Raw genomic sequence first — 27,652 nt, 5'->3', positions numbered from 1 at the left:
GCTCATCAGGGATATTGACCTATAATTTTCTTTTCTTGTGGCATTCTCGTCTCATTTTGGTAATTGATCCAATTTATTGGCAATAATAGAGTCCCCAGCTATTACTATATTGCTGTCTTATTTTTCCCCTATAGGTCTGTTAATATTTTCTTTATATATTTCGGTGCTCCTATGTTGGATGCATAAGTATTTATAAATATTATATCTTCTGGTTGATCTTTGTATCATTGTGTAAAACTCTTATTTGTCTGTTATCACAGTCTGTTTTAAAGTCTGTTTTGCCTAAGATAAGTAGAGCTACCCCACCTTTGGTTTACATTTGTATGGAAAATCCCTTGTTCCATCCTTCTTTTTCAGTCTGTGAGTCTATGATAGTTAGTGTATAGATGGTTCTTGTTTTTTTTAATCCATTCATCCACTCTATATCTTTTGATTGGAGCATTTAGCCCATTTACATTTAAAGTAATTACAGAGAGGTATATGTTTATTGCCATTTTGTTAAATTGTTTTCTGGCAGTTTTTATAAGTTCCTCTCTGTTCCTTTCTTCTCTTGCTCTTTTCCTTTGTGGTTTGATGACTTTCTTTAATGGTAAGCTTATATTCCTTTCTCTGTATCTTTTGTGTATTTAGTATAGGTTTTTGATTAGTGGTTACCATGAGGCTTGCATATAATAACTTCTGTCTATAAACAGTCTGTTTTAAGTTGATAACAACTTAAGTCTGATCCCATTGTAGAGCTCAACATTATTACTGTTCCCACCCACATTTTGTTTTCGAAGTCACGTTTTACATTTCTTTATCTTCTGTATCCCATAACTAAATATTGCAGTTTTAGTTCCTTTTATTACTTTTGTCTTTTAACCTTCTTAGTAGCTTTAGAAGTAATTAATCCACTACCAAAAAAGAAGTAACTAATCCCCTACCTTTACTATGTGTTTATTTTTTCAGTGAGATGTATTCTTTCATATGTGTTCTTGTTATTAATTAGTGCCCTTTTCAGCTTAAAGAAGCCCCTTTAACATTTCTTGTAAAGCCAGTTTAGTGATTATAAACTTCTTTAGCTTTTGTTTGTCTGGAAAATTTTTTATCCACTTCTAAACAGTAACTTTGCTGTGTGGAGTATTCTAAGTCAAAAGAATTTTTCAGCACTTTGAATATGTGGTGTCCTCTCTTCTGGCCTGTGCAGTTTCTGCTGAAAGGTCTGATGGCCTTATGGGGTTTCCCTTGTAATAGCAAATTGTTTTCTCTTGTCAGAGAGAGAGAGTCAGAGACAGAGAGGGAGACAGAGGATGCAAAGCACGCTCCACGCTGACAGCTTAGAGCCTGATGCAGGGCTTGAACTCAGGAACTGTGAGATCATGACCTGAGCCAAAGTCAGATGCTCAACCAACTGAGCCACCCCTTCCCTTGTTGCTTTTAATATTCTATACTTGTTTTTATCTTTTGACATTGTAATTGTAATTGGCATGGGTCTCTTTGGGTTTCTCTCTCTTTTTTTTTTTAAATATAATTTATTGTCAAATTGGCTAACATACAGTGTGTAAAGTGTGCTCTTGGTGTTGGGGGTAGATTTCCGTGGTTCATTGCTTACATACAACACCCAGTGCTCATCCCAACAAGTGCCCTCCTCGATGCCCATCACCCATTTACCCCTTTCCCCACCCCCCATCCACCCTCAGTTTGTTCTCTGTATTTAAGAGTCTCTTATGGTTTTCCTCCCTCTCTCTCTGTTTGTAACTATTTTTTTCCCCTTCCCTTCCCCCATGGTCTTCTGTTAAGTTTCTCAAGATCTGCATGAGTGAAAACATATGATATCTCTCCTTCTCTGACTGACTTATTTCACTCAGCATGCCTTTCAGTTCCATCCACATTACTGCAAATGGCATGATTTCATTCTTTCTCATTGCCAAGTAGTATTCCATCATATATATATATGTGTGATATATATATATATATATATAAACCACATCTTTCAGCACAGAGCCCTTTGCAGGGCTTGAACTCCTGAACTGTAGGAGCATGACCTGAGCCTAAGAGCCACTCAGGCACCTTATAAACCACATCTTCTTTATCCATTCATCAGTTCATGGGCATTTAGGCTCTTTCCATAATTTGGCTATTGTTGAAAGCACTGCTGTAAACATTGGGGTACATGTGCCCCTATGAATCAGCACTCCTGTATTCCTTGGATAAATTACTGGTGCAATTGCTGGGTCGTAGGATAGTTTTATTTTTAATTTTTTGAGGAACCTCCACACTGTTTTCCAGAGTGGCTGCACCAGTTTGCATTCCCACCAACAGTGCACAAGGGTTCCCATTTCTCCACATCCTCTTCAGCATCTGTTGTTTCCTGAGTTGTTGATATTAGCCACTCTGACGGTGTGAGGTGGTATCTCAGTATGGTTTTGATTTCTGTTTCCCTGACGATAAGTGACATTGAGCATCTTTTCATGTGTCTGTTGGCCATCTGGATGTCTTCTTTGGAAAAGTGTCTATTCATGTCTTCTGCCGGTTTCTTCATTGGATTGTTTGTTTTTCAGGTATTAAGTTTGGTAAGTTCCTTATAGATTTTGGATACTAACCCTTTATCTGAAATGTCATTTGCAAATATCTTTTCCCATTATGCCGGTTGCCTTTTGGTTTTGTTGATCGTTTCCTTTGCAGTGCAGAAGATTTTTATCTTGATGAGGTCCCAGTAGTTCATTTTTGCTTTTAATTATTTGGGTTCCTCTTATTGGGAACTTTCTGAGCTTCCTGGATGTGGATGTTCATTTTCTTTTCCGAGTTAGGGAAATTTTCAGCCATTATTTCTTCCAATAAAATTTCTGCCCCCTTTCTCTTCTTCTAGGAGCCCTGTGATGTAAATGCTAGCTATTTGATGTTATCCAGTGAGTCCTTTAAGCTGTCCTCACTTTTTCCATTCTTTTTTCTTTTTGCTATTCTGATTTGGGTGGGTTCTACTGCCTTGCCTTTGAGTTGACTGATTTGTTCTTCTTTTTTATCTAGTCTCTTGTTGAACCCCTGGGGGTATTTTTGGTTCAGTTATTGTGTTCAACAGTTCTGTGACTTCTATTTGGTACTTATAACTTCCATCTTTTTGTTGAAGTTCTCATTGTGTTCGTGTGTTCTTCTCCCCAGTTTGGTGAGCATCTTTATGACCATTACTTTGAACTCTTTATCAGGTAAATTACTTACCTCTATTTAACTAAGTTTTTTCTCTGAGATTTTATCTCGTTCTTTCATTTGGAATATTCCCCCGTTTCTTCATTTTTCCTCGACTCTCTGTGTTGGTTTCTATACAGTAGATGAAACAACTACGTCTCCCAGTCTTGAAGGAGGGTCCTTGTATAGGAGGTGAACCTTATTGTTCTCCCCTACCCCAGTTCTTTGTTGTCTCTCAAACTGTCATGCTTGTCCAAACGGCCTATTATATTTTTAATAGCTTCCAGTAGTTTAGGATGTGCCAAATCTGTCAGTGTTCCAAAGGGGGATTCTCAGCACCTAGATTCTGGCTGACTGGAAGCCAACCCTCTGGCATCAACTTTTTAAGATACGCAAATGTATATAGTCTTGTGGGACCACAAGTGTAAGCCCTGCTGGCCACCAGAGTCGGAAGATCTGCAGATGTTCCCTGAGTAGCAGTCACAAAAATCAGGGCTCTAGACAAGTGAATAAACACTTTTCTGGATGACACTGGCAGGCTGAAGAAAGGCAGAGGGAGAACATCAAGATGGCCCCCACAAGGCTGCTTTCTTCGAGGGCAGTTCTATAGACCACTAACTGTATGCCAACCTGAAACCTGCCCCTCAGGCCAAGGCTCTAGCACAAGCAGAGAGGTCTCCTTCATAGAAAGACTGAGGGTTTGTGCCTGTCTCCTGGCTGCACAGCGTCCTAGGGCTGGTAGCCTGCCAAAAGCCGTCTCCAATTGCCACAGTTTCATGGGACCCAGGAATGTAAGCCCTCCCTGGCCACCAGAGCCAGGTGATCAAGGGATGTCCTCGGGCAGCAGCTGCAAAACCTGGGGCTCCAGACATAAAAACCAGGGCACCAGAGACATGTAAAGCTCCCCACTAGGAGACACTGATGCTGTGGAGTGCTGCAGAGGATGACCACAAAGACAGCGCCCACCCTCCGCAGTCGCTGGAAAGAATTACAGTCAGATCCTGGATGTGTCTGTAATTAGAAACCTGCCTCTCAGGCCGTAGTTGTGATGATTAGCTAACAGTCCTCCTTCACAGAAAGACTGTGCTTCTGGGTCTGTTGCCTCTTGCTATGCTCTGAAGGTGGCAGCTGTTCAAGAACTCTTTCTCTTGGTTACAGTCCTGTGACTGTAAAAGACCCAAAAGTGCAAATCCCACTGGCTGCCAGAGCCACATGATGGAGACATGTCCACTGGCAGCAGTCACAAAAATCAGGGCTCCAGGCAGGGGCATGTGCTCCTTTCTGGGTAACATTGATCATTATAGTCCTGCGGGACCAAGAATGCAAGCTCCCCTGGCCTCCAGAGCCAGGCAGTCAAGAGGCATTCCCTAGTTGGCAGCCACAAAAATTGCGGCACCAGATGCATGTAAAAAGCTCCCTTCTTGGAGATACTGGTGATATGGAGCACAGCAAAGGGAGTGTACAAAAATGGTGCCCACCAGTCTGTGTTTTGGGAGAATGTTCCAGCAGGCTCCTAGATAAGCATGTTAGAGTAGATGCCTGCCCTTCGGGCCAACGCTTTAATATAAGCAGGTGATCCTCCTTTACTTTAAGTCTGGGTACCATTGGCTGCCTCTGACCTGGGCCCTCGGGTGGGTGAGTCTTAAGTGTCTGAGCCTTTTAAGGGCAGTTTCTCAGATCTCTATGGTCTTATGGGTCTTATTGGGGCACAAGCCTCATTGGTTTTCAGAGTTTCTTGTTTTGGGGTCTTGTCTCTTTAAGGATTGCCTTAAAACTTGGGATGCCTGATGTGTAACATTTGAACTCTTTACTCTTCAGAGAGAGCCTCTGGGTTTTGAGTTCCATCCTCATCATGGGTCACCATGCAGGGATGCCCCACCCTCTCTTACCTGCTTCGATACGGTTTCGTTCTCATTTGCCCAATGTATAGCCATCACTCAGCCTTCAGGTGTTGTTGGGTTTTTAAAAAATATTTTAAAATGTTTATTAATTTTTGAGAGTGTGTGCATGTGCGCAGGGGTAGGGCAGAGAGAAAGGAAGACAGAGGATACCAAGCAGGCTCTGCACTGACAGCAGAGAACCCATTGTGGGCTTGAACTCATGAACCATGAGATGGTGACCTGAGCCAAAGTTGGACGTTTAACCACCTGAACCACCCAGGTGCCCTCTCTTTACTTTTTTGTTTTTTTGTTTTTAACAGGAAATTATCTACATGTAGCTATAAACTCTGTTCGTGAGAGGAGGTGAGTTCAGGATCTTCCTACCTTGCCATCCTGAACCCTATTTACCAATAATAGATTACATTATTAATTTTTGGATTAAACCCAAAGGAGTCAAAGACATTGGTTTGGGATGTAACATCACATGTTAATAAAACACAAATATTCCATCCAGTAATACTCTGAAGGAGTATAGTTTATTTCTTCTCCAGAATGCCTTTCAGTAAATGATAGTGGAAGGCAGTATCACATAGTATTAAAGAATGCAGGCTCAGTTTCAGCTTTTCTGGTTGAACCATCTCAGACCCCTAAGCTCTTTGTGCCTCAATTTCTGTACTTATAAATGGGGGGCAGTCTCTTGCTGTTACTGGTACTGTTGTGAGGATGGAAACACCCATGGTGCCTGGCACCTGTAAGCGTCCCTTCTTACTGTCATCATCTGGAAGTAGTCCTTGTAGACCACACAGTGACTAGACATTTTATGGTATAGTTGTAGCTCACACAATATTTTTTTTTTTTAAAGGAGAAATTGTCGTAAATGAAGTCAACTTTGTGAGAAAATGTATTGCAACAGACACAAGTCAGTACGATCTGTGGGGAAAGCTGATCTGCAGTAACTTCAAAATTTCCTTTATTACGGATGACCCAATGCCATTACAGGTGTGTTTCATTTGTGTGTTAATTGTATCAAGGATTTGACTCTAAGGAGTACATACAATTCCATAAAACACAGGTGTGGAAAACTATAATAAAATCATTAAGGGATTAACAGTGTTGAGAATTTATTATATTAAAATTCAAAATAAAGTTTAAGAGGAATGTTGGGACTTGAGGAACAGAATTAGTGAGATGTGAGTCACCTTGGTTTTTATCCCCTGTGATTATTGCTTATGTATCCCTTTCAATAAGGGAGTTCTTATTTTCTTTCTTCCACATCTTAAACTGCTTTTAAAAATAAGATGTCCATTTTTTACTAGTCATAAAGAAAAAAGTTTATTTAGCAAAAAATTGTGTAAGTGCAACACATTTTATAGATTTCATAGTATTTTTAACTAATTCCTTTTCTGAAACATCAATTCTAGTTTGAAATTTCAAAATTTCTAGTACAGTTAGAATGAAGAAAAATATGAGTAAATTTTTTCCTTAATCACCCTCTTGCCATTTTATGGTCTCACTGGAAAACAGTAGTTCCATGTAATTTCGGTTTTTAAAAGTTCAGATGTTCATTTGATTAACTTTAAAATTCTGGACTTTTCCTCAGCTTTTCTATTTTGATGTGTAAAGTGTTAAATACTTTTAACCCCTGGATTTTTATTTATAATAGTAATTATTCTCTACTCAAATATTTGGATTATTAATTATAAACTTTTGACTGAAGTCTTACTCGAGGTAAGTATATGTCATACAGTCATTCATTAATTTATCAAAATATTTACTATATATTTGTGTGTTTATTGCAAGATTTTATAGGTATATTTAGACTAAAGGCATTTACAGATACCTAGTATGTAGATACACTTGCTTATTTGGCTGTAGACTAGGTTTTCCCCTTTGTTTTTAGCTTCATTTTTATCTCTGGCCCAGACTTCACTGTAAATGAGATGCATATACTTGAAATAGCATACATCTGATACCACTAATAGGCAAATAAGCCAGTGCTCTACTGACAGCAGGTTAATAGTGTCAACTATGTTCAGAATTTTAAAATGAGTATAAAACATTTGTTCACAGGTTTAAAAAAAAAAAAAAAAAAGGCTATAATTTGCCTAAAGATTATTTCCAGTAGAATTACTGCTCTCAAAAGAGTTACTTTCTTTTTTTTTTTTAATGTTTATTATTTTTGAGAGAGAGAGAGAGAGAGAGACAGAGTGTAAGCAGGGGAGGGGCAGAGAGAGAGAGGGAGAGCGGTCAGCACAGAGCCCAATGCGGGGCTTGAACTCACAAACCATGAAATCATGACCTGAGCTGAAGTTGGACACTTAGCTGATTGAGCCATCCAGGCACCCCAAAAAGAGTTACTTTCTAAAGAGTGATTTTCTGAAATCTCCTTTGTAAAATCAAAATCTGATGACTTAAGAGTCCCTTTTTCTTTAATATTTAATGACAGTTTAACCAGAACTAGACATGTAAATGGTTGCCTATGAAGTGATTGACAATATTATATATCTGAGGTATTATAATGATATTGTAGTGTACAGTTTAACCTCATATATAAAAGTTTGAAGAGAAAGGTGGAGACAACATGAACACAGCATGCGTTTCTTTCTTTTTACGACTGAAGTGTGTTCTAAGATACTCTATCGATAATTAGAATTGTCATAGTGCTGCAAGCAAAAACTTTTTATTCTTTTTAGGGATAGACATCACAGTTTCTCATCACATTTGAAAGTATGGCTCTTACTACTATTTGAGGTTATTGGGAAAAGACTTAACATGAACATAATTTTTTATTTCAGAAATTCCATTACAGAAATCTTCTTCTTGGTGAGCATGATGTCCCTTTAACATGTATTGAGCAAATTGTCACAGGTATGTAGTCTTTACTCAGTCCATGAAAACTGATTCTTCTTAGAAAGTATTGCTTAAAGAATCAGATACTTGGGTTGGAATTTATTTCTATAGGTTTACTTCCCCCTCCCCTTTTTCTTCAGTCCTAAGAACATTAATGAAAGAGAAGTCAATAAATTATTATATATTTTTTAACATTTATTTATTTTTGAGAGAGCACTAGCAGGGGAGGGGCAGAGAGAGAGAGAGGGAGACACAGTATCTGAAGCGGGCTCCAGTCTCTGAGCTGTCAGCACAGCTGACACACTCACGAACTGTGAGATCATGACCTGAGCCAAGGTCAGACACTTAACCCACTGAGCCACCCAGGCACCCCATATTTTTAAGTGGAAATATAGCATATATAGCTTTTTATGTTTTCTGAATATTTGTCCTCTCTTAATTAAAATTTTAAGCATTAAATGTGTCTTAAGTGGTTTGTGCAAAGATCATTTAAAATCTAGTCAAAAGCAAAGTTAACACCAATCTCCCAAAGCTCTAGAAGTTGTAGACAGATATGACAGATTCCAGAGAAGCCGTGCTCAAATGGTGGGTAACTTAATTATTTTCAGTAATAATTTGTTCAAGTGTATGAAAGACCGGGTAACAAGAAAGAATTTTTACACATTTTTTCTTTATTTTTTCATTTTTAGTAAATGACCACAAGAGGAAGCAGAAAGTCCTAGGTCCCAACCAGAAACTGAAATTTAATCCAACAGAGTTAATTATTTACTGTAAAGATTTCAGAATTGTCAGATTTCGCTTTGATGAATCGGGTCCTGAAAGTGCCAAAAAGGTAATATTATTAAGCTTTATCAAGTTCTGTGTTTCACACTGTATTTACCAATATCAGTTCTGTATGGAAATTCTCTTAGTTGCTCAGACTTTTTTTTAGGGGAAGTTATCAGATATCTCCTTAAGTAAAGTCAAAACCAAGAATGTCAATAGAACTATTTCCTTGAACTAATTTATGACTGTTTTAAAGTATTCTGTATAGTTGTGGGGTTTTTTTGTCATCAGCTCCTAATATACCAAAAACTATGATGTGAAAATTAGTGTATCTTTTGCATTAAGACCAGTACCAGCTGGTTTCTTTCTTGGTTAGAACTTTAGAAAATACCTCAGAACTTTATCAATGAACTAAAGGCTAGACTTAAGTTACCTAAGGGTTAAGTAAATATATAGTTATGGGAGAGACCTAATAATTATTAGTGCTGTAAAGAAATCATAGTGAATTAATTTGAGTGCTATTCACAGGAACAGCTAAAAACTAGGAACTTTTTCATTGGCTTTGTTTTTCTCTTGCCTTCTGGGGAATGTTTATTGCCTACTCATGGAATAAGGTTCATGACAGAAATTCCTACTTCCTTCATCCCACATTTGGCTTTGGCCAACAAGTGAAGCTGGTGGACCTAATGCCCTACCAGCCCATCTATATGGTGCAGCAAATGCAGAGAATAATAGAATTTTCAGGAGAACCTGCTCCTACACATTGGGAATAAAGGAACAGTTTTCTTAGTGAAGTGGAACCTTCTTGCAGAAATGAGACAGCTTTTACACCACCAAAAAATGGGTGCATTTGTTTTCCATGGTTAGTAGACTTACTGCAGTGAATTTTCTGATGATTTCAAAATGAGGCTGTCAAAAATTCTCAAGGCAGCTGTCTTCATACACTTTGGTAGTTTCTTCACAGGAAGGCAAGCATAATAAGATAAATGTCTGAAAGTGCTGGACCACTGGGACTAGATAATCGAGCAGGGTGATGGTGGACTCTGTGGCTAAAAGTTTTCAGAGGGAGTCTGTGAAACCATCTTCCAGCATGCTGCATTTTTGAAAAGTCAACTAGATTGCCTTTTTTTTTTTTTTAAATGTTTGTTTTATTTTTGAGAGAGCGTGAGCAGGGGAAGGGCAGCCAGACGGAGAGAGAGAATCCTAAGCAGGCTCTGTGCTGACTGCGCAGAGCCTAATGCAAGGCCCAATCCCACAAACCATGAGATCATGACCTGTGCCGAAATCAAGGGTCGGATGCACAACTGACTGAGCCACCCAGGTGCCCCTAGATAGCTTTTTTTTTGTTGTTGTTTAATTTTTTTAATGTTTATTTCTGAGACAGAGACAGATCATGGATGGGGGAGGGGCAGAGAAAGAGGGAGACACAGAAACAGAAGCAGGCTCTGAGTTGTCAGCACAGAGCCCAACGAGGGGCTCGAACTCACAAACCGTGAAATCATGACCTGAGCCGAAGTCAGTCGCTCAACTGACTGAGCCACCCAGGTTCCCCAGCCCCTAGATAGCTTTTAAAACCCCTTTCAGCTGTTCATTTCTGCAGGTTGTGATTTTGGCATTTTACTAATTTGAGATGCCCATTCATATATAGAAAGATTTCAGGCGTAATTAGGCAATAGACTGTATATAAAACATTTTAGCTGAGTTACTTTCTTGAGCTTAAATATATATGTGTAATTTAATCAAAGCATCAAGAATCTGCTTATGCAAACCTTAACTTCAGGATGTATAGCATTTCAAGAATAGGGACACCATAGAACTTAGGAGATTTAGTTAGGACAGGATTTTTTTTTTTTTAAGAAATTGATACAGTGGCCCAATATTCTTTCAGAAAGTTTCCTTTTCTCCCACTCTCAACTGTATTTTTCAGTTGACTCTATTTCAGTAATTGGAAATCATAATTATTTGGCTTTATTCTTGAGCCTTCTAGTATATACTTGCTGGTCATTTTTGATGTGTGAGGCAGAGTGCTTAGTTGAGAAGATAGAGTGTGAACAGCTGAAAATTAAATAGTGGTACAAAGTAGTGACATAAAAGATGTTTCCACATAAGTGAGTAGTTGCCAAATGAATGAAACAGATGGGTGTTCTGGAAATTCAGGATATCCCTTGTGCTGCTGGTAAGTGATGGAGGGGGCCGCATTGAACAGTCTACAAAAACAGCCTAGTCCAACTGTTTATGCCTTTTCCCAAGACCAAGTTTCTGGCAAAAATCCTTTTCCCCACTATCTTAAAATATTAAAAGGATGTAACCTCAGGCCTGAAGGAAATGCTCTTTTTGTCTTTTGTACAGTCGTGTTGGGGGGAAGGGAGGCACAGGAAAAAAATTAGAGGCAGTAGGAATATAAATAAAGAATTTTTTCCCTAATTTACACATTTTCAAACACAGAGAGGTTAAGGCTTGTGCTGTTAAAGCTTACTGGCTTCATGAGTTAAAAATGAGAATTCTAGCATAATTCTTTTATTTGAAGTGAACAAGTTTTCATCTAAAATTAGGTAACAGTTGGAAAGTTACAGCTTGACTATATCTCCCAGAAACTTTGCTAAATTTTCTCTGGAAATGCTCTGATTTTTTAAGTTGTTTTAGGATGCACGTTTTAAAATGCACTGTTTCAAGATGCATGTTCAGAGTTCTTTGGTGGGTAAACCACTGATTAGCTTTGAAATACTAAAAGCATTTATATTTCTGTTTGAAATACAAGATCTCAGAATGCTAAATTGGTTCACATTTTGTTAAATGTTGCTCTATAGCCTTCTGGTAGTCTAGTTACTGTTGCCTAAATTATGTTATGACAAAATTAGATGACATTGTGCTACTGCATCCATTAGCATTCTTCATTATCCTTGGTCTGTCACAGGTAAATAAGGATATTTGGGACAGATCTGTATAAAGAGAAAAGGAATTTGATAATGCAGAATTTGGACACCTAGCCTCAAAGCAACTTGAAATCACCATTTCCTTTTGTAGAACCTCTGCTCAAAACTGAGGGACAAAAAATATATATCTTTTTCAATGATTTATCACTTATAAAAAAAATATATATATATATATAAAGATGGCAAGTGAAATATTTGTCCTTTGTCTCCACTTTATTCTCAGAATACTTGGTGGTGAACTACTTGTTCAGGCATACTTTCTAGAAGTGAAAATTCAACCCATCTATAGATTTAAACAATAAGTTGGCCTTTCCTGAACTTTTTTTTTTTTTTTTTTTTGCCTTGAATATGAGACTTAACTTCTTGGTGGCTTTTAGACCACAAAAATATAGGAAACCAGTTTTGTGTGCCAGTGTGCTAGAACTTGATAAGGTTTGAGCTTCCCTAGGGCTGCACCCCCGGCTGGTCTAAGAGGAGAAGCCAGCTGTGGGGACTTCTGGCTTCTGTCCACAAGAATCAGTCTTGGTCCAAAAATCACTTTAGAAGTAGTTTACTTTTTTCCTCCAATAAAATATTTACCATAATTCACTGTCTTTAATACCAAGATACTCTCATTCTTTATAATAACCAGTGCAAATGAACTATTTTCAGGAGCAGTTTTTAAAGATGTAGAGATTTTCTAAAAATTTGTAATGCTTATGGAGTACATTACAAAATTAGAATAATTTTACATGAAAATGAGACCTACTTTTTTAAGTCTTTGAAACTCTCAGTGGCAGAAGCTAGGAATGTGGACATAAGCTTTTTAAAGAGCGTGTATGAAAACGCTTGAGGGAGAGCAATGTTGGCTTTATTTCTCTTCTCAAAGTGTCCTACATAACAGCATGAATGTAACCCAGATAACGCAGGTGGTATGTGCCTATATCTGGGTTCTCAAAGATGACCCTCACTTAGGTTACATAGAAATACATTTTGCATCTTTTAATGACACTGCTGAGCACAAGCTTTAGTTCAAGTTGTGCCCCCTCCCTGCCAAAATCCAGCATTGTGCAGGTGATTAAACAATATTAGTTTCACAAGATTGTTCATAGTCTTCTTTAAGTGAAGATGCTATTACACATACCCATTTGCTTTCCTAACCTTAAAAATGTGATGTTTTGTTATTCTTAAGGGCTTTTTAGAATTGGGCTATGTTGGGTTTTGCCTAGCAGATAGGCTTTGTTTGTTTTTGCTTTGTGGCCATAAACAGCGTATTCCATAATCAGTGATCTGTGAATTTCTTTTGTGTAAACAAGGCCTGTGGCTGCTTTCTAAATGTCTTAGAGAACATGATATGATCGTTTCATTGGCTTAGAGCACTTTTCCTTACTATGTTGTAAGTAATTTTGTCCACTAGTATTTTTAGTGCAGCTACTGTTATGCTCAAAGCAACCTCAGAAAGCTACTAAAGAGAGCAAAAATGCTTAGAAGTCTTTAGGTCTTCGCTCAGCTCTGTGCAGAGAGGTCTTTCCTGGTCTCCTCTAAATTATTAACCTATTTCCTTCTCGCCTCACCATAACATTTCATATCCCTTCCCTGCTGGACTTTTTTTTTTTCCTTTAGCACTTAAAATTATCTCACTTACTATAGTTTTTGTTTATCTTGTTTCGTGTCTGTTTTCCCCCCTAGAATGTAAGCTTAGTGAGGCCAGGGATCTGTGTCTCTGTTGTTCGCTGCTGCTGCCCCAGGGCTTTGGACATGGTGGATGTGCAGGAAGTATCTGTTGAATGAATGAGAGACGCAGCATCTACCCTTGAGGAATGGAATTTAAAACAAAGAACGCCTGTGCCCTTTTTATCTATACTTAAGTAAAACGATTTCATGAATACTTTGTATTTTATCTATACTTAAAACTATTTCATGAATACTTTATACAAAAGCATAGCTAACTGAAGAGACACTTTATATCACAGTGGCTGTTATTCAGAGAGAACAGAAGCATTTCTGCAGTTAATACTGGGAAATCAGCTCTGTCATGGGAAGGCCTGTGAAGAGATTCGAGTTGAACAGAGATGGTAGTTTCAGAGACAGTGTGGTTGGCTGAGCTGTGGAGAAGGATTTCCCTAGCAGTGTGTGGCAGAGGAGGTGACTGTGAGTGAGGCAGACACAGTATTGTGCAGGCACGTCATTCTCTGACAGGAGACCACTGAAGAAATATTGGGATGGGAAGGGATGTCTGGTGGAGGAGAACCAGTTTGGGGAAGAGTCAAGAATGAGAAGATTGCATTTATTAGGCAGGTATCTGGGCACTGTGGCAGGTTATCCCGGGAGCAAAGTTGTTGGTCAGAATTTTATCTTCAGAAGAGAAATGTTAGGCATTGTGGATTTTTTTCAGAATGTGGGGAAGCCCACAGACATGCTGAAAGGTGAGTATGGCTTAAGAACATGGCTGTGATCGTGCAGAGAAATGGAACAAAAATGAAAGATAATCTTGAAAAAAGTGCTATAAAACTCATAAAGTCGATATGGTGCCCGGAGGAATAGGAAGTGGTGATTCGAGGTACGGATTGCAGTAGTCTTGCTGCTAGAAGAGGCTCTTTCAGGAAGACTGTTGTACAGATCAGGGATGGAAATGTAGCTTACTCTCTCTAATTGCATTAAATGGGACTGTCATAGAAAGCTCTCCTTGTAGCCATTGAGAATATCGAGCTATTATATAAAGGTTTCAGGAACCTTTGGTAATTGTTGTTTTTAGTCAGAACTAAAACTAATGATAAACTCTGTCCTCTTATTTGTATATATATTCTAATTTAGTAAGACAGGAAACATTTATTCTATAGAAGACTTTTAAAATGTATTTTAAACTAGAACTGGTTACAGTTAGAACCTGCATCAACACATCCAAACACTGCTAATGGACATGGACTAACAACTGAACTTTTCCTGCTTGCTCACTGTTGGACATATGTCATGTGGCTTAACGCTTTTCCTTCTAAATGATATGTAATCTTTTCAAATAAGATCTCCTCTTCTCTCCTTGCATATGTCTTATAGTTCTTCTTTCCGCTCTGTTCATTTAAGAGTGTTTTCTTCTACAAATTAGTTTAGGGCCTTGCAAACATAGAGCACTGTCTGTCTTTCCTTCTATCCAGCAGCAGTTGGGAATAATACCAACCATATTTCCATGTATGGAGCTTCTCCAGAAGCCAGGCATGCATTAAGATTGTTAATCCTTATTTCAGCCATAGGTATTGTCTTCATTTCACAGATGCACAAACCGAAGCTCAGAGAGGTGAACTGATTTTGCATCACTTACATGGCAGGTGTTTGGTAGACCTATGATGTAAGCCCTGATCTGTTTGATTCCAAAGCCCACACTTTCTCCACCATAGGCATAGTCTCAAACCATTTCCTTAAACACATGTTTTTGTTTGTTTTTTTGTTTTTTTTTTTGATGTACCTCTTTGAGCCATCCTGTACGTTAGGGTTTCTTGCTAATTTTTATTTTTTTGTCATTGTAGCTTTTCTGTTAAGTTTAGGTTTTTTTTTTTTAATCCATGGGGTATGAACATTAAAATTTCATACCTTACATTAAACCTTCCAGATTGCTGGTATTAAGTCATTATAGTCCACCAAAAATGAAACTATTTCAATCCTTTCCTTAGGACTGTATATATATGTCACTGCCTTTTTAGAGAATGCTTCTCTAGGTTTTGAGTTTCATTTATTTGAATAAAATTACTTTCCTGTTAAAATTCAACTCCGTAAACACTTCATACTTAACCATGTACTCACTAAAGATTATAAACAGTGTCCTGGGGGCACAACAGTGAATGAGATACCTGGCCTTAAGGAGCTCTTTCACATTCTAGGTCAACAGAAAAAAACATGTAAATAAATATCTGTAATCACTGCCCCATCCAAGATGATGCTCCCAGTAATCAAGGCCTTATTGTACATTTTCATTTAAATAAGTGTGTTAAAATCAAATTCTAAATGTAGAATTTTTCCTAGGTATGCCTTGCAATAGCTCATTATTCCCAGCCAACAGACCTCCAGCTACTCTTTGCATTTGAATATGTTGGGAAAAAATACCACAATTCAGGTAAATATGAAAATATTAAATATTGTGACTAACTTTACTTTGTGTAAGTTTTATTCTTATGTTTGTCAGAGGCTTCCAATTACATGGGCTTTAATGACTGTAGAATTATGAACTTCATAACTTAGAGAAGTGAGCACTATATACTAAAAGAGACAATATTTGTTAGATTATTTCTTAAAAAGTGAGCAGGGAGAATCTGCAAGCAGCTATAAACATAGGCTTATAAAAATCATGTCAGGTATTTTATCTACAGTCCCTGGCTTGTATTTTATGGTGAAGAAAGATGTCCCTCCTCCCCACTTTTAATTGGTAGCTTGAGTTAAAGTAATCTTATCGTTTAAGAAAACTGGCAGAAAAGTAAAAGATATTTGAAATGCATGATCTTTTCTGGCATGGTGTGGTTTCATGCAAAAGCTAGAGTGGTTAGACTTTTCAGTGGACTTCATTAAGATCATCAAAATACTGACTTTATATTTCTGAGTAAGATTGATGAAAGGAAGAGGAGCATCTGTCCAAAGGACAAGTCTATTCTAGGCAGTTTCTGTACAAGTAAAATAGTACTCTTCGTATGCTGAACTTGTAATTACATCACTCAATGTGATGGCATTGCCAGGGAGAATTCCAGTTGACCATGTAATTCTGTACATTTTTAATATGCAAAGATAATTTTAATCAACCATTTTTTAAAAATCTCATAAAAGGATAGAGGAAGAACAAAGAGGTCACATCTCATATCAGCCCTTTGTGGATTAGTGACCTGCTGAGGCACATGCTCTCCTACCATTAAGGAAGAAAAAGAAATCAGTTACATATTTGTAATGAAAGATCAATTCACCCCAGCATGGTCTGGAGAGGGATCTTACAAATTAGTAGTTGTACTGGTCTTTCATTTTGTTACCTCAAAACATGGTAGTAATTTAAATCTATATAATAAAAGCATATTCCAGTATCACTAGACTGTAAATACATTAAGATGTAGGAACAGTACACAGTATCTGCAGATGCATATGGTAAAACTGTATTTTCACTCTTTTAAAAGATACTTGTAAGCACCATAGAAATGGTAGCTTTTATCATATGGTGCTATATTTATAGAAATTGGATGAAAAACTATTTGTTGCTTAATTTTTCTTATCAAAATGTAACTAATCATAACTTAGGTTTTAGCAGTACAATTGACTTTTTAAGTGTATCTCTTAACATAAACTATAAAATTCACTTACAACCTAAACATAAAGTGTCGTAGACCCTGCACTACTTGTTAGGTGACTGTTTCTTTGGATCATCATCAAGCTACAGACCATCACCATCAAGGTTATTTTCAATAAGATCCTCACCCAAAGTTGCAAGAAAGTAACTGAAATGCAGGTTTCAAGAAGTCCAAGAATTGTAGGAGAGAGCCTTTGATTCCCACTTAAATTTGTTTATGATATAGATCAATTCTTGATGCTATTTTTTTTCTAGTAGAAATGATTCAGTCCAGGGTTTTATTTTTTTTTTTTTTAATTTTTTTTTTCAACGTTTATTTATTTTTGGGACAGAGAGAGACAGAGCATGAACGGGGGAGGGGCAGAGAGAGAGAGGGAGACGCAGAATCGGAAACAGGCTCCAGGCTCCGAGCCATCAGCCCAGAGCCTGACGCAGGGCTCGAACTCCCGGACCGCGAGATCGTGACCTGGCTGAAGTCGGACGCTCAACCGACTGCGCCACCCAGGCGCCCCAAAGTCCAGGGTTTTAGATGCATGACTTCTGCAGTAAAATGTAATGACTTGAGCTCAGCAAATACAGTGAACTTCATTATGGGTTTGGGAACCTGATGCCTGCTTCAGTTACTTTTCAGTTTTCTTCATCCATTCCTTGTGGGCATCTCTGGGTTAATTATACTTTAAATAGTTACTCAACCCCTAGCTCTTCTTCTACTGGGTTTTCTTATTTACATCAATCAGATCTATAGGTCTTCTTACATATAGTCTGTTGATAAAATTTGATAATTCATACTTAAAATATTCAGGACCACTTTTCATATTACATCCTTCAGTCACCTCCTCCTTTGACAGGTACTTCATAAACATAACACTTGACCAGAGTTTTGTTAAGATTCCTCATAGGGTAACATCCTTTAATATCCTTCCGTGCTGTTGCAGAAGCATAAACTGCATCTTTAAGATCAAAAGAAGCCTGAAATTTCCACACACTGCAGTCAGAATTCATTAATTTGTGAGTGAAAGATGCCCACTAATCCACTCTTGAACTTCTGGATGCCACCTTGATTCATTGGCTGGATTAAAGAATAAAGAAGTCCTTTTTGCAGGCAGGTAGGTGACAAAGCTGTTTCCACAAATAAGATCTGAAGTTAGAGGATGTCCCCTGCAGTTACCTAAAGACAGAATCTTGTGGAGGAACTTAGGCACTCTGAGGTTTTCTTTCACATTGGGCATCACTTGCATAAAAAAAAAAAAAAAAAAAAACACATCTCTGAAAAGCTTAGCAGTCACCCAAGTACTTCTGAGAGGATCCCAAAGGGATGATGCATAGCACCCACAGGCCTGGAACATTCCTGCACGATGACGCCACAGGACGCGCTGGCACAAACAAAAACAGTGGCTCTATTTTTTTCTTTTTTAACTTGAAAGCACCCTGCTTTCATCAGTCAGATTATTATTGGGCAAATAATGTCCTCGAAGTACAGATTCATCTTTGTGATAAAATTGATAAGATGTCAGATTATGCTTCTGGTCTGAAGAAGTGCAAACCTCATGAAGTTATCTGTAGCCTCAGTGTTGGCAGCTCTACTCCGTGGCAGAGCTTGCAAATGCTGGGATGTAACCTCAAGCTGTGATTAGACTCACGGCAGAAAGTAAACGTTTTCAGTGAGGTTGATTTTATTTTGTAATTTTGTCCTTTTTATGAACTTAGGTCTTAGTGTTAGATTTTCCATAACATGCTTATTTGAAAACCACTTACAGAGTACGTAGTCCATTTGAAACAGTGTAGGAATTTTTAAAGTTTGTTGCTTGTCAGTTCTTTTAAGATTCTTAGTGTAGCTATACAGGGCTGTGACTGATCTTCCTGTCTCTTGATTACTAGTGGTTCCGGGCCAGCCTCCTACATCTTTTAGAAATGCAGCCATCCTGGCCATACCCCAGGCCCAAAGTCCAAATCTCGCTACCCACTTCATTGACTCACTCTGTTGAACTTAACATCACAGCTCTGTTTTTACCCTTTTCACCCTATGGCTTCTAATTCCTGTAGTATCATCAGAGTGATAGTCTTTCTTCTCATATGGTGACCACTTTTATTGTCTTTGCTGTTGCTTGGGACCATTCTAAATATGGATGAGGCTAATTTAGTGGAAACTGTTGTCGATAATTTCAACACAGCCTGGGATTAGAGTTCTGAGTTTCACAGAAGATAGCCAAGGTCAGGAATGCCCACTATATAGTTTCACTTTTAGTTGGCTAATGAGCTATCCTCAAACCTCACTCAGGTAACTCTCAGGGGAGCTGGATCTCCCTAAGATGACTGATTTTTGCCAGTCTGTTGCTGCACCCCTATTAGTAATCCACTGGTAGAGCAGGCTGCAGGCATCAGGCCTTTGGGATTTCTGGAAAGCATTCAAATTTCCTGACTCTTTAATACCAGATTGAGTATCTGCTACACATTCTCTAATAAGCTCTCCTTGAAGAAGATGCAGAGCATACAGCCTAGTGCTGGTTGTTAAGAAACAGGCAGGTTTTCAGCAACTCAAGCCTATAAAATAGTGAACAATGCATTGTCTTACAGTTTCTGTCATTTGATGTTCAGAAAATTGGTCTTAGTTAGATCTTGAGACTAAATCTTGCCAGAGAAACAATCTCATTATGTTTCTCAGCCTGGCTTACTAAAGTCTGTAACTTCAAAACACTCCAAAGTATTTGGTCCTAGACTCCTAGGTGAGGGTATCCTGCCAAACTATTTATGTCACTCTTTGAAAATTGTGAGTGTGTTCTTTATACTTCTTTTTCCGTGGCGGTTATCTCATTGTGTGGCGAGGACCTCTGGTACAGTGTTGAATGGTAATCATGATAGCGGGCATCATTTCTGTTCTGGTTTTGATGAAGATGATGTTTACTGTGTGTTTGCTGGTAATTACCCTTTATCAAGTAAGGAAATTCCTTTTTATTCCCAATTTGCCAAAGTTTGTTTTTGTTTTTTTAAATTATGAGTAGGTGTTGAACTCTATCAAATATTCTCCTGCACTTTGAACTGATCATATGGGTTTTTTTTTCCCCTTTAATTTGATCATATGATGAATTACTTAGATTTTCTAATATTGTATAGCTTTCTGTGGTTATTAGTGTTCTGGAACAGTGTGTAAAGTGAGAATTGCCTGGAAATTCCATGAAGGTTCTGTGTCCTGCAGAGGTTACAACTCCCAAGTTCTTCCGCATACATTCTTGTACCTACCCCAGAGAAGGCTCTAGATGGGGTGGCTCCAGGCTGTGCGCTTAGCTTTAGCATTTGGATTTTAAACAAGCCCTGCTAAAATCAGAATCACTGGGTAATCACACAGGATCCTTTCTAATCTAGAGTAGTACTGTCCAGGGATGGAAATATTCTCTCCTCTGCATTGACCAGTATAGGAGCCACTAGCCACATGTGGCTCTTGAGCACTAGAAATGTGGCTGGTACAACCGAGGAATTGCATTTTTAATTTAATTTTGTTTCAACTTAAATAGCACATGTGGCTAGTGGCTAGTGGCTACTGTTTGGGGCAGCACAGACCAAGAGTCTTGGCCCCATCTAATTTTCCAGCCTCTCTTCCCCCATCCTTTGCATCCCTAAAGCTCTAGCTGTATTTCATTACTTGATGTTTTACAATTACACCATGTGTTTTGTGTTCTGCTCTGCCCAGCATGCCTGCCTCCTTCTCACTAGCCACCTGGCAATGTTTGGCTCATTCCTTAGGACTCTGTTCAGTTGTGGTCAAGTCCTGAGGCCTCTCCTGTCCCGGCCTTTGTCTCCAGCGAGCACTAGGGTCATTTTCCTCTGTGCTGTCACTGCACTCATGCATTTGCCTCACTGTGACTAGTGCTGAGCTCACCCTCCTCTGTCTCGTTAGCGCTTTCAAGACAGAGAGACAACCTTACTTTTAAATTTTCGGGCCTTAGTACATGGTAGGTTCTCAGAAAATACCTGTCTCACACCAGGTGTTAAATAGTCAACAGGAATGGGCATGGCGTGTTCATGGGATGATGGAAGGGTTTCTTTGGCTACAAGAGAGAATGGGGTTAGGCAGTAATGAGACATAAAGATCAGGTCAATTAAGGGCTTTTTAAGCAAAACCATGTAGGTTTGCTTAAGGAAGTTGGAAAATGAGCATGAGGGAAAGTCGAGGCAAGAGTATAGCATCATGAAAGCATGGTTTTGGGGGGAATGTGTCTCGTGGCAGGCTGCAGGCCAATTTGAGTGCATCACATGCCAGGGATGTCAGCAGCCTTCAGGGGTGAGACACAGGACCAGTAAAGATCATGCCGTCTGTCACCCTGGATCGCCAGGGTAGATGAGGCTGATTGCTGAGATGTCCTCTTTCTCTCTGGTCATTCTGCAGGCTCCTGAGGCTGTGGGCTTCTCCCAGAGGGTAGCAGCTCTCCTTGATGACAGAGGGCTCCTTGCTAAGGAAGTTCAAGTACACTTGCGCTCAGCTGAGATCCCCAGATGGGAGTAGCCCTCTGGTGGAGAACAAGGAGCACTTGTGAGCTTATCAAAGGAAAACTGAGTAGATCTAGAAGACCCAAAAATTTTATAGTGAGCCATAGAAAGGATTGAGACATCGGTATCAGAAGGATGAAAGATCTAGACCAGAACAAAGATGATTGGATGCATTCATTGTTCCAGGCAAAATGTAGAGAAAATGAGCAGTTGAGGGCAGGGGACTGAGGGAGGCTCGTGAGTGGTTTCTGTGGAACGGTAGGGATGGAAGACCATTGAAAAGGAGAAAATAAATGGGGAGGAAATGTGCGCAGCAGGCATTGTTCATCATTTGGGAAGGTGGTCAGTAACAGGGAGGAGGGAAAATGTATAGCCTGGGCAGCTGGAGTGGTGCAGTGTGGTCAGATGAAAGTCTTTTCAAAGTCAAGGTGACTTGTGTTTGAAGGCAAAAGGGATGGAGCCAGTAGAAGGACAGAAAAACCAGCGGTGCTAAAGGAGTCAGGAGGGAGCTGGATAAGCAAAATGAGTTCTTTTGACAAGAGGAGGGCTGCCTCTTTCTCAGGACTGCTGGGAGCAGTAGGAACATCTAGGAGAGGTGCCCCATCCGCGCGTGTTTCTGATAGGAGGCGCCCAGAGAGGAGAGGAAATGTGGGATGAAATGTGACCATTGAAACAAAATTAATAGTATTGCTTTTTCTTGTAGCCAATAATATTAATGGAATACCCTCAGGAGGCGGCAGCGGGGCCGGTGGTGGCAGCAGCCAAAAGACTCCACTCTTCGAGACGTACTCAGACTGGGACCGAGAAATCAAGAGGACGGGGGCTTCCGCATGGAGAGTTTGTTCTATTAATGAGGGTTACATGATATCCACTTGGTAAGTCCCATTTTTACAGCCTTATTTATAGCTGGAGGTGACTTCTTCTGAATAATAATCACTCTGCTCTCTGATAACTTACAAGTTATGGTGAATGGAATATTTGTTTTTAATAATGCTTTCATGAGGGGCACCTGGGTGGCTCAGTTAGTTAATCATCCAACTCTTGATTTTGGCTCCCCTACTTGCTCTCTAATCTCTCTCTTTCAAAAATAAATAAATAAGCTTTAAAAAAAAAAACAATAAACTGCTTTCATGGATATTTTATCTTAAAGATGAGAAAAGAGAGAAAGGAGGATGTCTTACGGTGCAGTGAGCACTAGTAATTGCTGCCCAGTCAGTGAGTCTGCATGTCTTTGGAAACAGGAAAGGTTAGAAGGGGGAGATAAGGAGCTGAAGCTTTTTTTTTTTTTTTTTAAGTTTCTTTATTTATTTTTAGAGAGAAAGAGTGTGAGTAGAGGAGAGGCAGAGAGAGAGGGAGAGAGAATCCCAATCCCTCTGCCACTGTCAGTTCAGAGCTGAACACAGGGCTTGATTTCATGAACCATGAGATCATGACCTGAGCTGAAACCAAGAGTCAGATGCTTAACTGACTGAGCCACCCAGGCACCCCAGAAGCTAAAGCTTCTTGGTAGATTTGTGGGTTTGGTTTGGTCTTGTGTTATGTGCCTTGGATTCTTACCCATAGAGAACAAAGGTGGGCATGTTTTTCAGAAACCGAATACATGTTTGATTAATAATCATTTTGGAGAATATTTTAGACATCTCCTTTGGATGTTTCCCCCTGCTTTAAATATAAGTTTTGTGATAATTGACAACATCACACATGTTTTAGACAAGAGATGTCTAGGGTCAGCCTTGTCTTCCATGGTACCTACCATGTGGGCACCAAGTGCAATGGTGCACATTAAATGGGGATACGTGTTTAATTATATATGGAGTCTTCAGAGCACACTTACCTGCCTAGAGCACAGGATTCTTATGTTATGGTTTGCTTTTTCCTCTCCAGCCTTCCAGAATACTTTGTAGTGCCAAGTTCTTTAGCCGACCAAGATCTAAAGATCTTTTCCCATTCTTTTGTTGGAAGAAGGATGCCCGTAAGTGCTGTCTGTTGGATTTCATTCATACCGATGTCTTTTTCTCTACCCAGTTACATAAAGGCTCTGCTTCTCTCCTAGTTCTGGTGCTGGAGCCACTCAAATGGCAGTGCCCTCGTGCGAATGGCCCTCATAAAAGATGTGCTGCAGCAGAGGAAAATCGACCAGAGGTATCAAGAATTGGTCATTGTTGCTGTAGACATTTTTAGTTGTCAGAAATAATATATTAAACTCCTGACTACTTGAAAATAGTTAGAAAGTGGCATAGTTTTATTAATTAGTTAGCAACATATAGTCTATACAAGAATCACCATTTTGGAAAAAAATGTGAATATATTAAAATTAACATTTAAGTTATACTAAATAGAATTAATTCTTTGGCTTATAAGACACTGGGGAATCTTTCCTTGCTGACGTCTTGGTATAACAGTGTTGCCTTTAACGTATTTGCAACGTGTGGTGATTTCCAGCTGAGATACTTCAGGGTAAATCAGACCTTTCTTGTAGTTTGGTGTGTCTTAGGTCTACAGAGTCACAGTAGCTTAAATGGTGGTTTTAATTAGCTACCACAAACAAGTTTGGCATCATCTGCTATAAAGTCGCCAGTAATCTCCATGTCATTAAAGCAGAAGGCATTTCTCAGTCAGTGAGCATCACTATTGTTTAGTCTCTCCCTAAAGCCCTCTGAGTCCTGCTTCTTTCCACTCTCCTGAAGCCCCTCTTCCTCACCAGTACTCTGCCCTCTGCAGACATTACCTAGAATCTGTTTCGGGCCACTGCTTCTTCCCATTCTGCGTTTCTTTTCCTAAACAAGTTTACCTATGGCTGTGGCTTTAGTGACCATCAGATTTTATCTCTAATGGGACATCTTCCACGTGCAAGTCTCAGAGGCCCTTTAAACTCAATATGGTCCAAAACCAGCCTCCAGCATACAAGCACCGTGCACTCTCCCAGCCTGCCCTCAGAAATCCAGGAGTCATCCTGGATGTGTTTTCTTTCACTTCCTTCCCCATGTTGAGCCCATCATCAAATCTGTCACTTCACTTTTTAGAAACCTTACAAACTGTGTCCACCCCAGCTACACCCCTAGCATGAGTGCCCTCATTTCTTCCCTCCACGTCTCATCCACTATCACACCCGTGGCTCCTGGCCCTGGCCACCATGGACTTTGCCTTTGCCTGTGCTTTCCCATCTCCCAATATTCACCAGTGCTGTTCCCTTCTGGGCTGTCTTTCTTGATGCTTATCCTCCAGCACTCTCCACCCCACCCACTCAGTACTCCCTCGTTCTTTATCTCTCATGGCAAATACCACTTCCTGAAGATAAGCTTTCCCTCACCTCCTAAATTAGATCAGGCCTCAAGTTATACATTCTCTATGGCTCTCTAAATTTTCTTCGTAACACTTACTTCAGTCTTTAATTGCATGTATGTGTTACAGTTTGATTACTGCCTATATTTGCTACTAGGCTATAAGCTTCTTGAGCTGAAGGGACTATGTTTTGCATACCATTGTACGTTCAGCACCCAGGAAACACCTGTGATGTTGAATATTTATTCAATACTTGTTAAATAAATGAGGAACAAAGGAACAGATCTTAGAAAACCGGCTCAGAGAGCCTCAAATTGTATATCACAGTCTGTGACTGTTACAGCCAGATCTTAGTTTTTTTTCCCCAGGGCCATACCGAAGAAAGGCACCTTTGCTGAAGCAAATAACTGACAAGTGACCCTCAAATGATCCTTCAGGAAAGGAAAAGGAGTATTATTCAAATAATCCCTGATGGGTGTTTTTTACCTTGGTCACATTTGAAATGACCTGTCATGTCACAGTCCAAGCCCAGTATTCACTGCCATGTCTGCTGGTTAGATGCACAGGAAGGGTGGGGGCTGGGGGAAGGCTGCTATTAGAGGGAAGCCAGCAGCACTGCTGGGTGGGAGTTCGTCCTGAACCCTCACAGCCAGTGGCACTTGTAATGTTTTAATTTTATTAAGCTGAGAATTGTTTTGATTCTTTCTATTTTTTCAGCTATCCTGTTCTTCATAAGTAGGACAGGCTCTCTTTGTTGTCAAATCTCTCTCTGCCCCTTTCTCCTTAGACATACCATCTCAGGCCCTCTCTGTGTTTCTCCACAGCCAAGCTTGTGTCCACCACAGGACCTTTGCCCTTACCTTCCCTCTGCCTAGAACACTTTCTCTCAGATCTTTCATGCCTTCTAGTTATTTGGGTTTTGGCTTCAGTATTACCTTCACAGAAGAGCCTTTCTGACCACATGACTTGAACTAGCCTGCATTCACTCGATTATGCCACCCACGGCATTCACCACAGCCTGTTACTTTATCATTTACCCAACCACCACCAGAAATAGAAGCCCTGTGAGAGCAGAGGCCCAGCCTGTCTTGTTTATCTATCTCCAGCTCTGAGAATAGTGCCTTGGCTCATAATAGGTCTTCAAAAAATATGTGTGGCATGAATGAATGACTCAAGGATTTTGTCTTTATTAGGATTTGTAATGCAATAACTAAAAGTCATCCACAGAGAAGTGATGTTTACAAATCAGACTTGGATAAGACCTTGCCCAATATCCAAGAAATACAGGCGGCTTTTGTAAAACTTAAACACCTATGCGTTGATGGTAATTTCATTTTTATTATATATGTATATATATATGTATACAGTGAATGGGTGATAACACCATTGCATGAGGCATGTCAGAAAAAATGATAGCCCTTGAAAATATAGAAATAGATATATTTAAGTAGAGGCACATTGAAATACTTTTGCATGACAGTTTCAGAAGCTCTTAGAAAATGGAGTTTAAACTGCTTTTTTGTTTTGGAGGGAAAAAAAAAACAATTATACCACTTTGAAATAAATAATAAATGGTGTGGTAGGATACTTCTGTAAAGTGCCAAGGAGAACAGTGAGCTACCCATACAAACTTCCTAAGATTTTTTTTTTTTTTTCAACGTTTATTTATTTTTGGGACAGAGAGAGACAGAGCATGAATGGGGGAGGGGCAGAGAGAGAGGGAGACACGGAAACAGGCTCCAGGCTCTGAGCCATCAGCCCAGAGCCTGAAGCGGGGTTTGAACTCCCGGACCGCGAGATCGTGACCTGGCTGAAGTCAGACGCTTAACCGACTGCGCCACCCAGGCGCCCCAAACTTCCTAAGATTTTAATGCACACAGTTATGTTTTAAGATAAGGGACTTGACATGAATTTCAAACAGAGCCATGTTGTAATCTGCGTGGCCTCAGATTTCTAATACATGTATTAGAACAAGTGCTTCTCAGGCACTTTCATTGTGCCCCAGGGGGATGACTCCCGTGAAAGCATCTCTGGCATAAGTGAGGCCTCCTTGAAGTATACACAGAGTCCTACTTACCTGGGAGCCAGGAGAGGCAGCCATTGTGGCAGTTCTGCAGGGATGAGCGGGTGCTTGCCTGGAAGGAGAACTGGGGCGGGACATGGTGTGTTAAAAAAGCACAGTGACATGAATTCTTATCAACCATCTGGTAATTGGAACATTACTAAAGCCTGGAGTTTGTGAGGTGAGCGACATCTTGAGACAGGCCACGCAGGACTGAGTCAGGACAGTGCAAGCCCTGCCAGGAAGATGCCCTCATTCCTGCTGTCACAGAAACCGTGCACTGAGAGGCAGCGCTGGCAGCAGGAGCAGGGGAGAGAAGCAAGGAGGGTGAGGTTTGCAGTCAGGAAGCTGTGAGTAGGGGGCATCAGAATCCAGGGGTGGGCTGACCAGGAAGGTGGGAACCACTGGCTCTTAGGAGGCAGAGGTGGTTAGACTCTCCAGGACTTCCCTGAAAGCCTCCAGGGGAGTGCTTTTTTGTTTTTTATAGAATTGTAACATGTCTTCTTAAATGACTGTATTATTAAGTGAAAATGCATACTTCCTTAAAGCCAAATAATATTAAAAACTGTGACATATCACTTAACTCTGATATTGATCATGTAAAATTAAGTTTAAAAAGCCTAAAAAAGGTGTGTTGCATACATTTTATATATATATACAAAATATATGCATCCTATATATTACATATATATGTTTTTTAGATAAATATTACCATATTTATTGCAGAGCCTTTTGAAGAAACTGAAGAGAAATGGTTGTCTTCACTGGAAAATACTCGGTGGTTAGAATATGTAAGGTTTGTACAACCACTTTCCTTTTTCTTCTTTAACTTTTTATTTTGAAATAATTATAGACTCATAGGAGATGCAAGCAGTCCAGCGCTCCACATACTCCTCACCTCGCTTCCCCCGGTGGTTACGTCTTCCATAACTAGAATGTGGTA

General features: G+C 39.6%; 1 protein-coding gene across 2 annotated transcripts in view; it reads left to right on the top strand.

Annotated features, from left to right (window-relative positions):
• MTMR10 (myotubularin related protein 10) overlaps nucleotides 1–27,652 on the top strand; it is a 55,981-nt gene that overhangs the window by 15,211 nt on the left and 13,118 nt on the right. The window contains exons 2-11 of one of the 2 annotated variants that reach the window (XM_045448876.1): nucleotides 5,363–5,405; nucleotides 5,905–6,041; nucleotides 7,838–7,910; nucleotides 8,582–8,724; nucleotides 15,584–15,674; nucleotides 22,069–22,240; nucleotides 23,250–23,337; nucleotides 23,419–23,507; nucleotides 25,841–25,971; nucleotides 27,436–27,505. In XM_045448876.1, coding sequence (XP_045304832.1) covers nucleotides 6,030–6,041; nucleotides 7,838–7,910; nucleotides 8,582–8,724; nucleotides 15,584–15,674; nucleotides 22,069–22,240; nucleotides 23,250–23,337; nucleotides 23,419–23,507; nucleotides 25,841–25,971; nucleotides 27,436–27,505 — 869 coding nt within the window. In that variant the 5' untranslated portion in view covers nucleotides 5,363–5,405; nucleotides 5,905–6,029. The remainder of the gene's footprint in view (nucleotides 1–5,362; nucleotides 5,406–5,904; nucleotides 6,042–7,837; nucleotides 7,911–8,581; nucleotides 8,725–15,583; nucleotides 15,675–22,068; nucleotides 22,241–23,249; nucleotides 23,338–23,418; nucleotides 23,508–25,840; nucleotides 25,972–27,435; nucleotides 27,506–27,652) is intronic. The other variant, XM_045448875.1, reaches the window with a different exon arrangement.

This window comes from Leopardus geoffroyi, chromosome B3 (genome assembly GCF_018350155.1).
Source record: "Leopardus geoffroyi isolate Oge1 chromosome B3, O.geoffroyi_Oge1_pat1.0, whole genome shotgun sequence".
Classification (NCBI taxonomy): domain Eukaryota; kingdom Metazoa; phylum Chordata; class Mammalia; order Carnivora; family Felidae; genus Leopardus; species Leopardus geoffroyi.
Note: the sequence above shows the minus strand (reverse complement) of the source record. Positions and strands in the feature narration are given on the sequence as shown.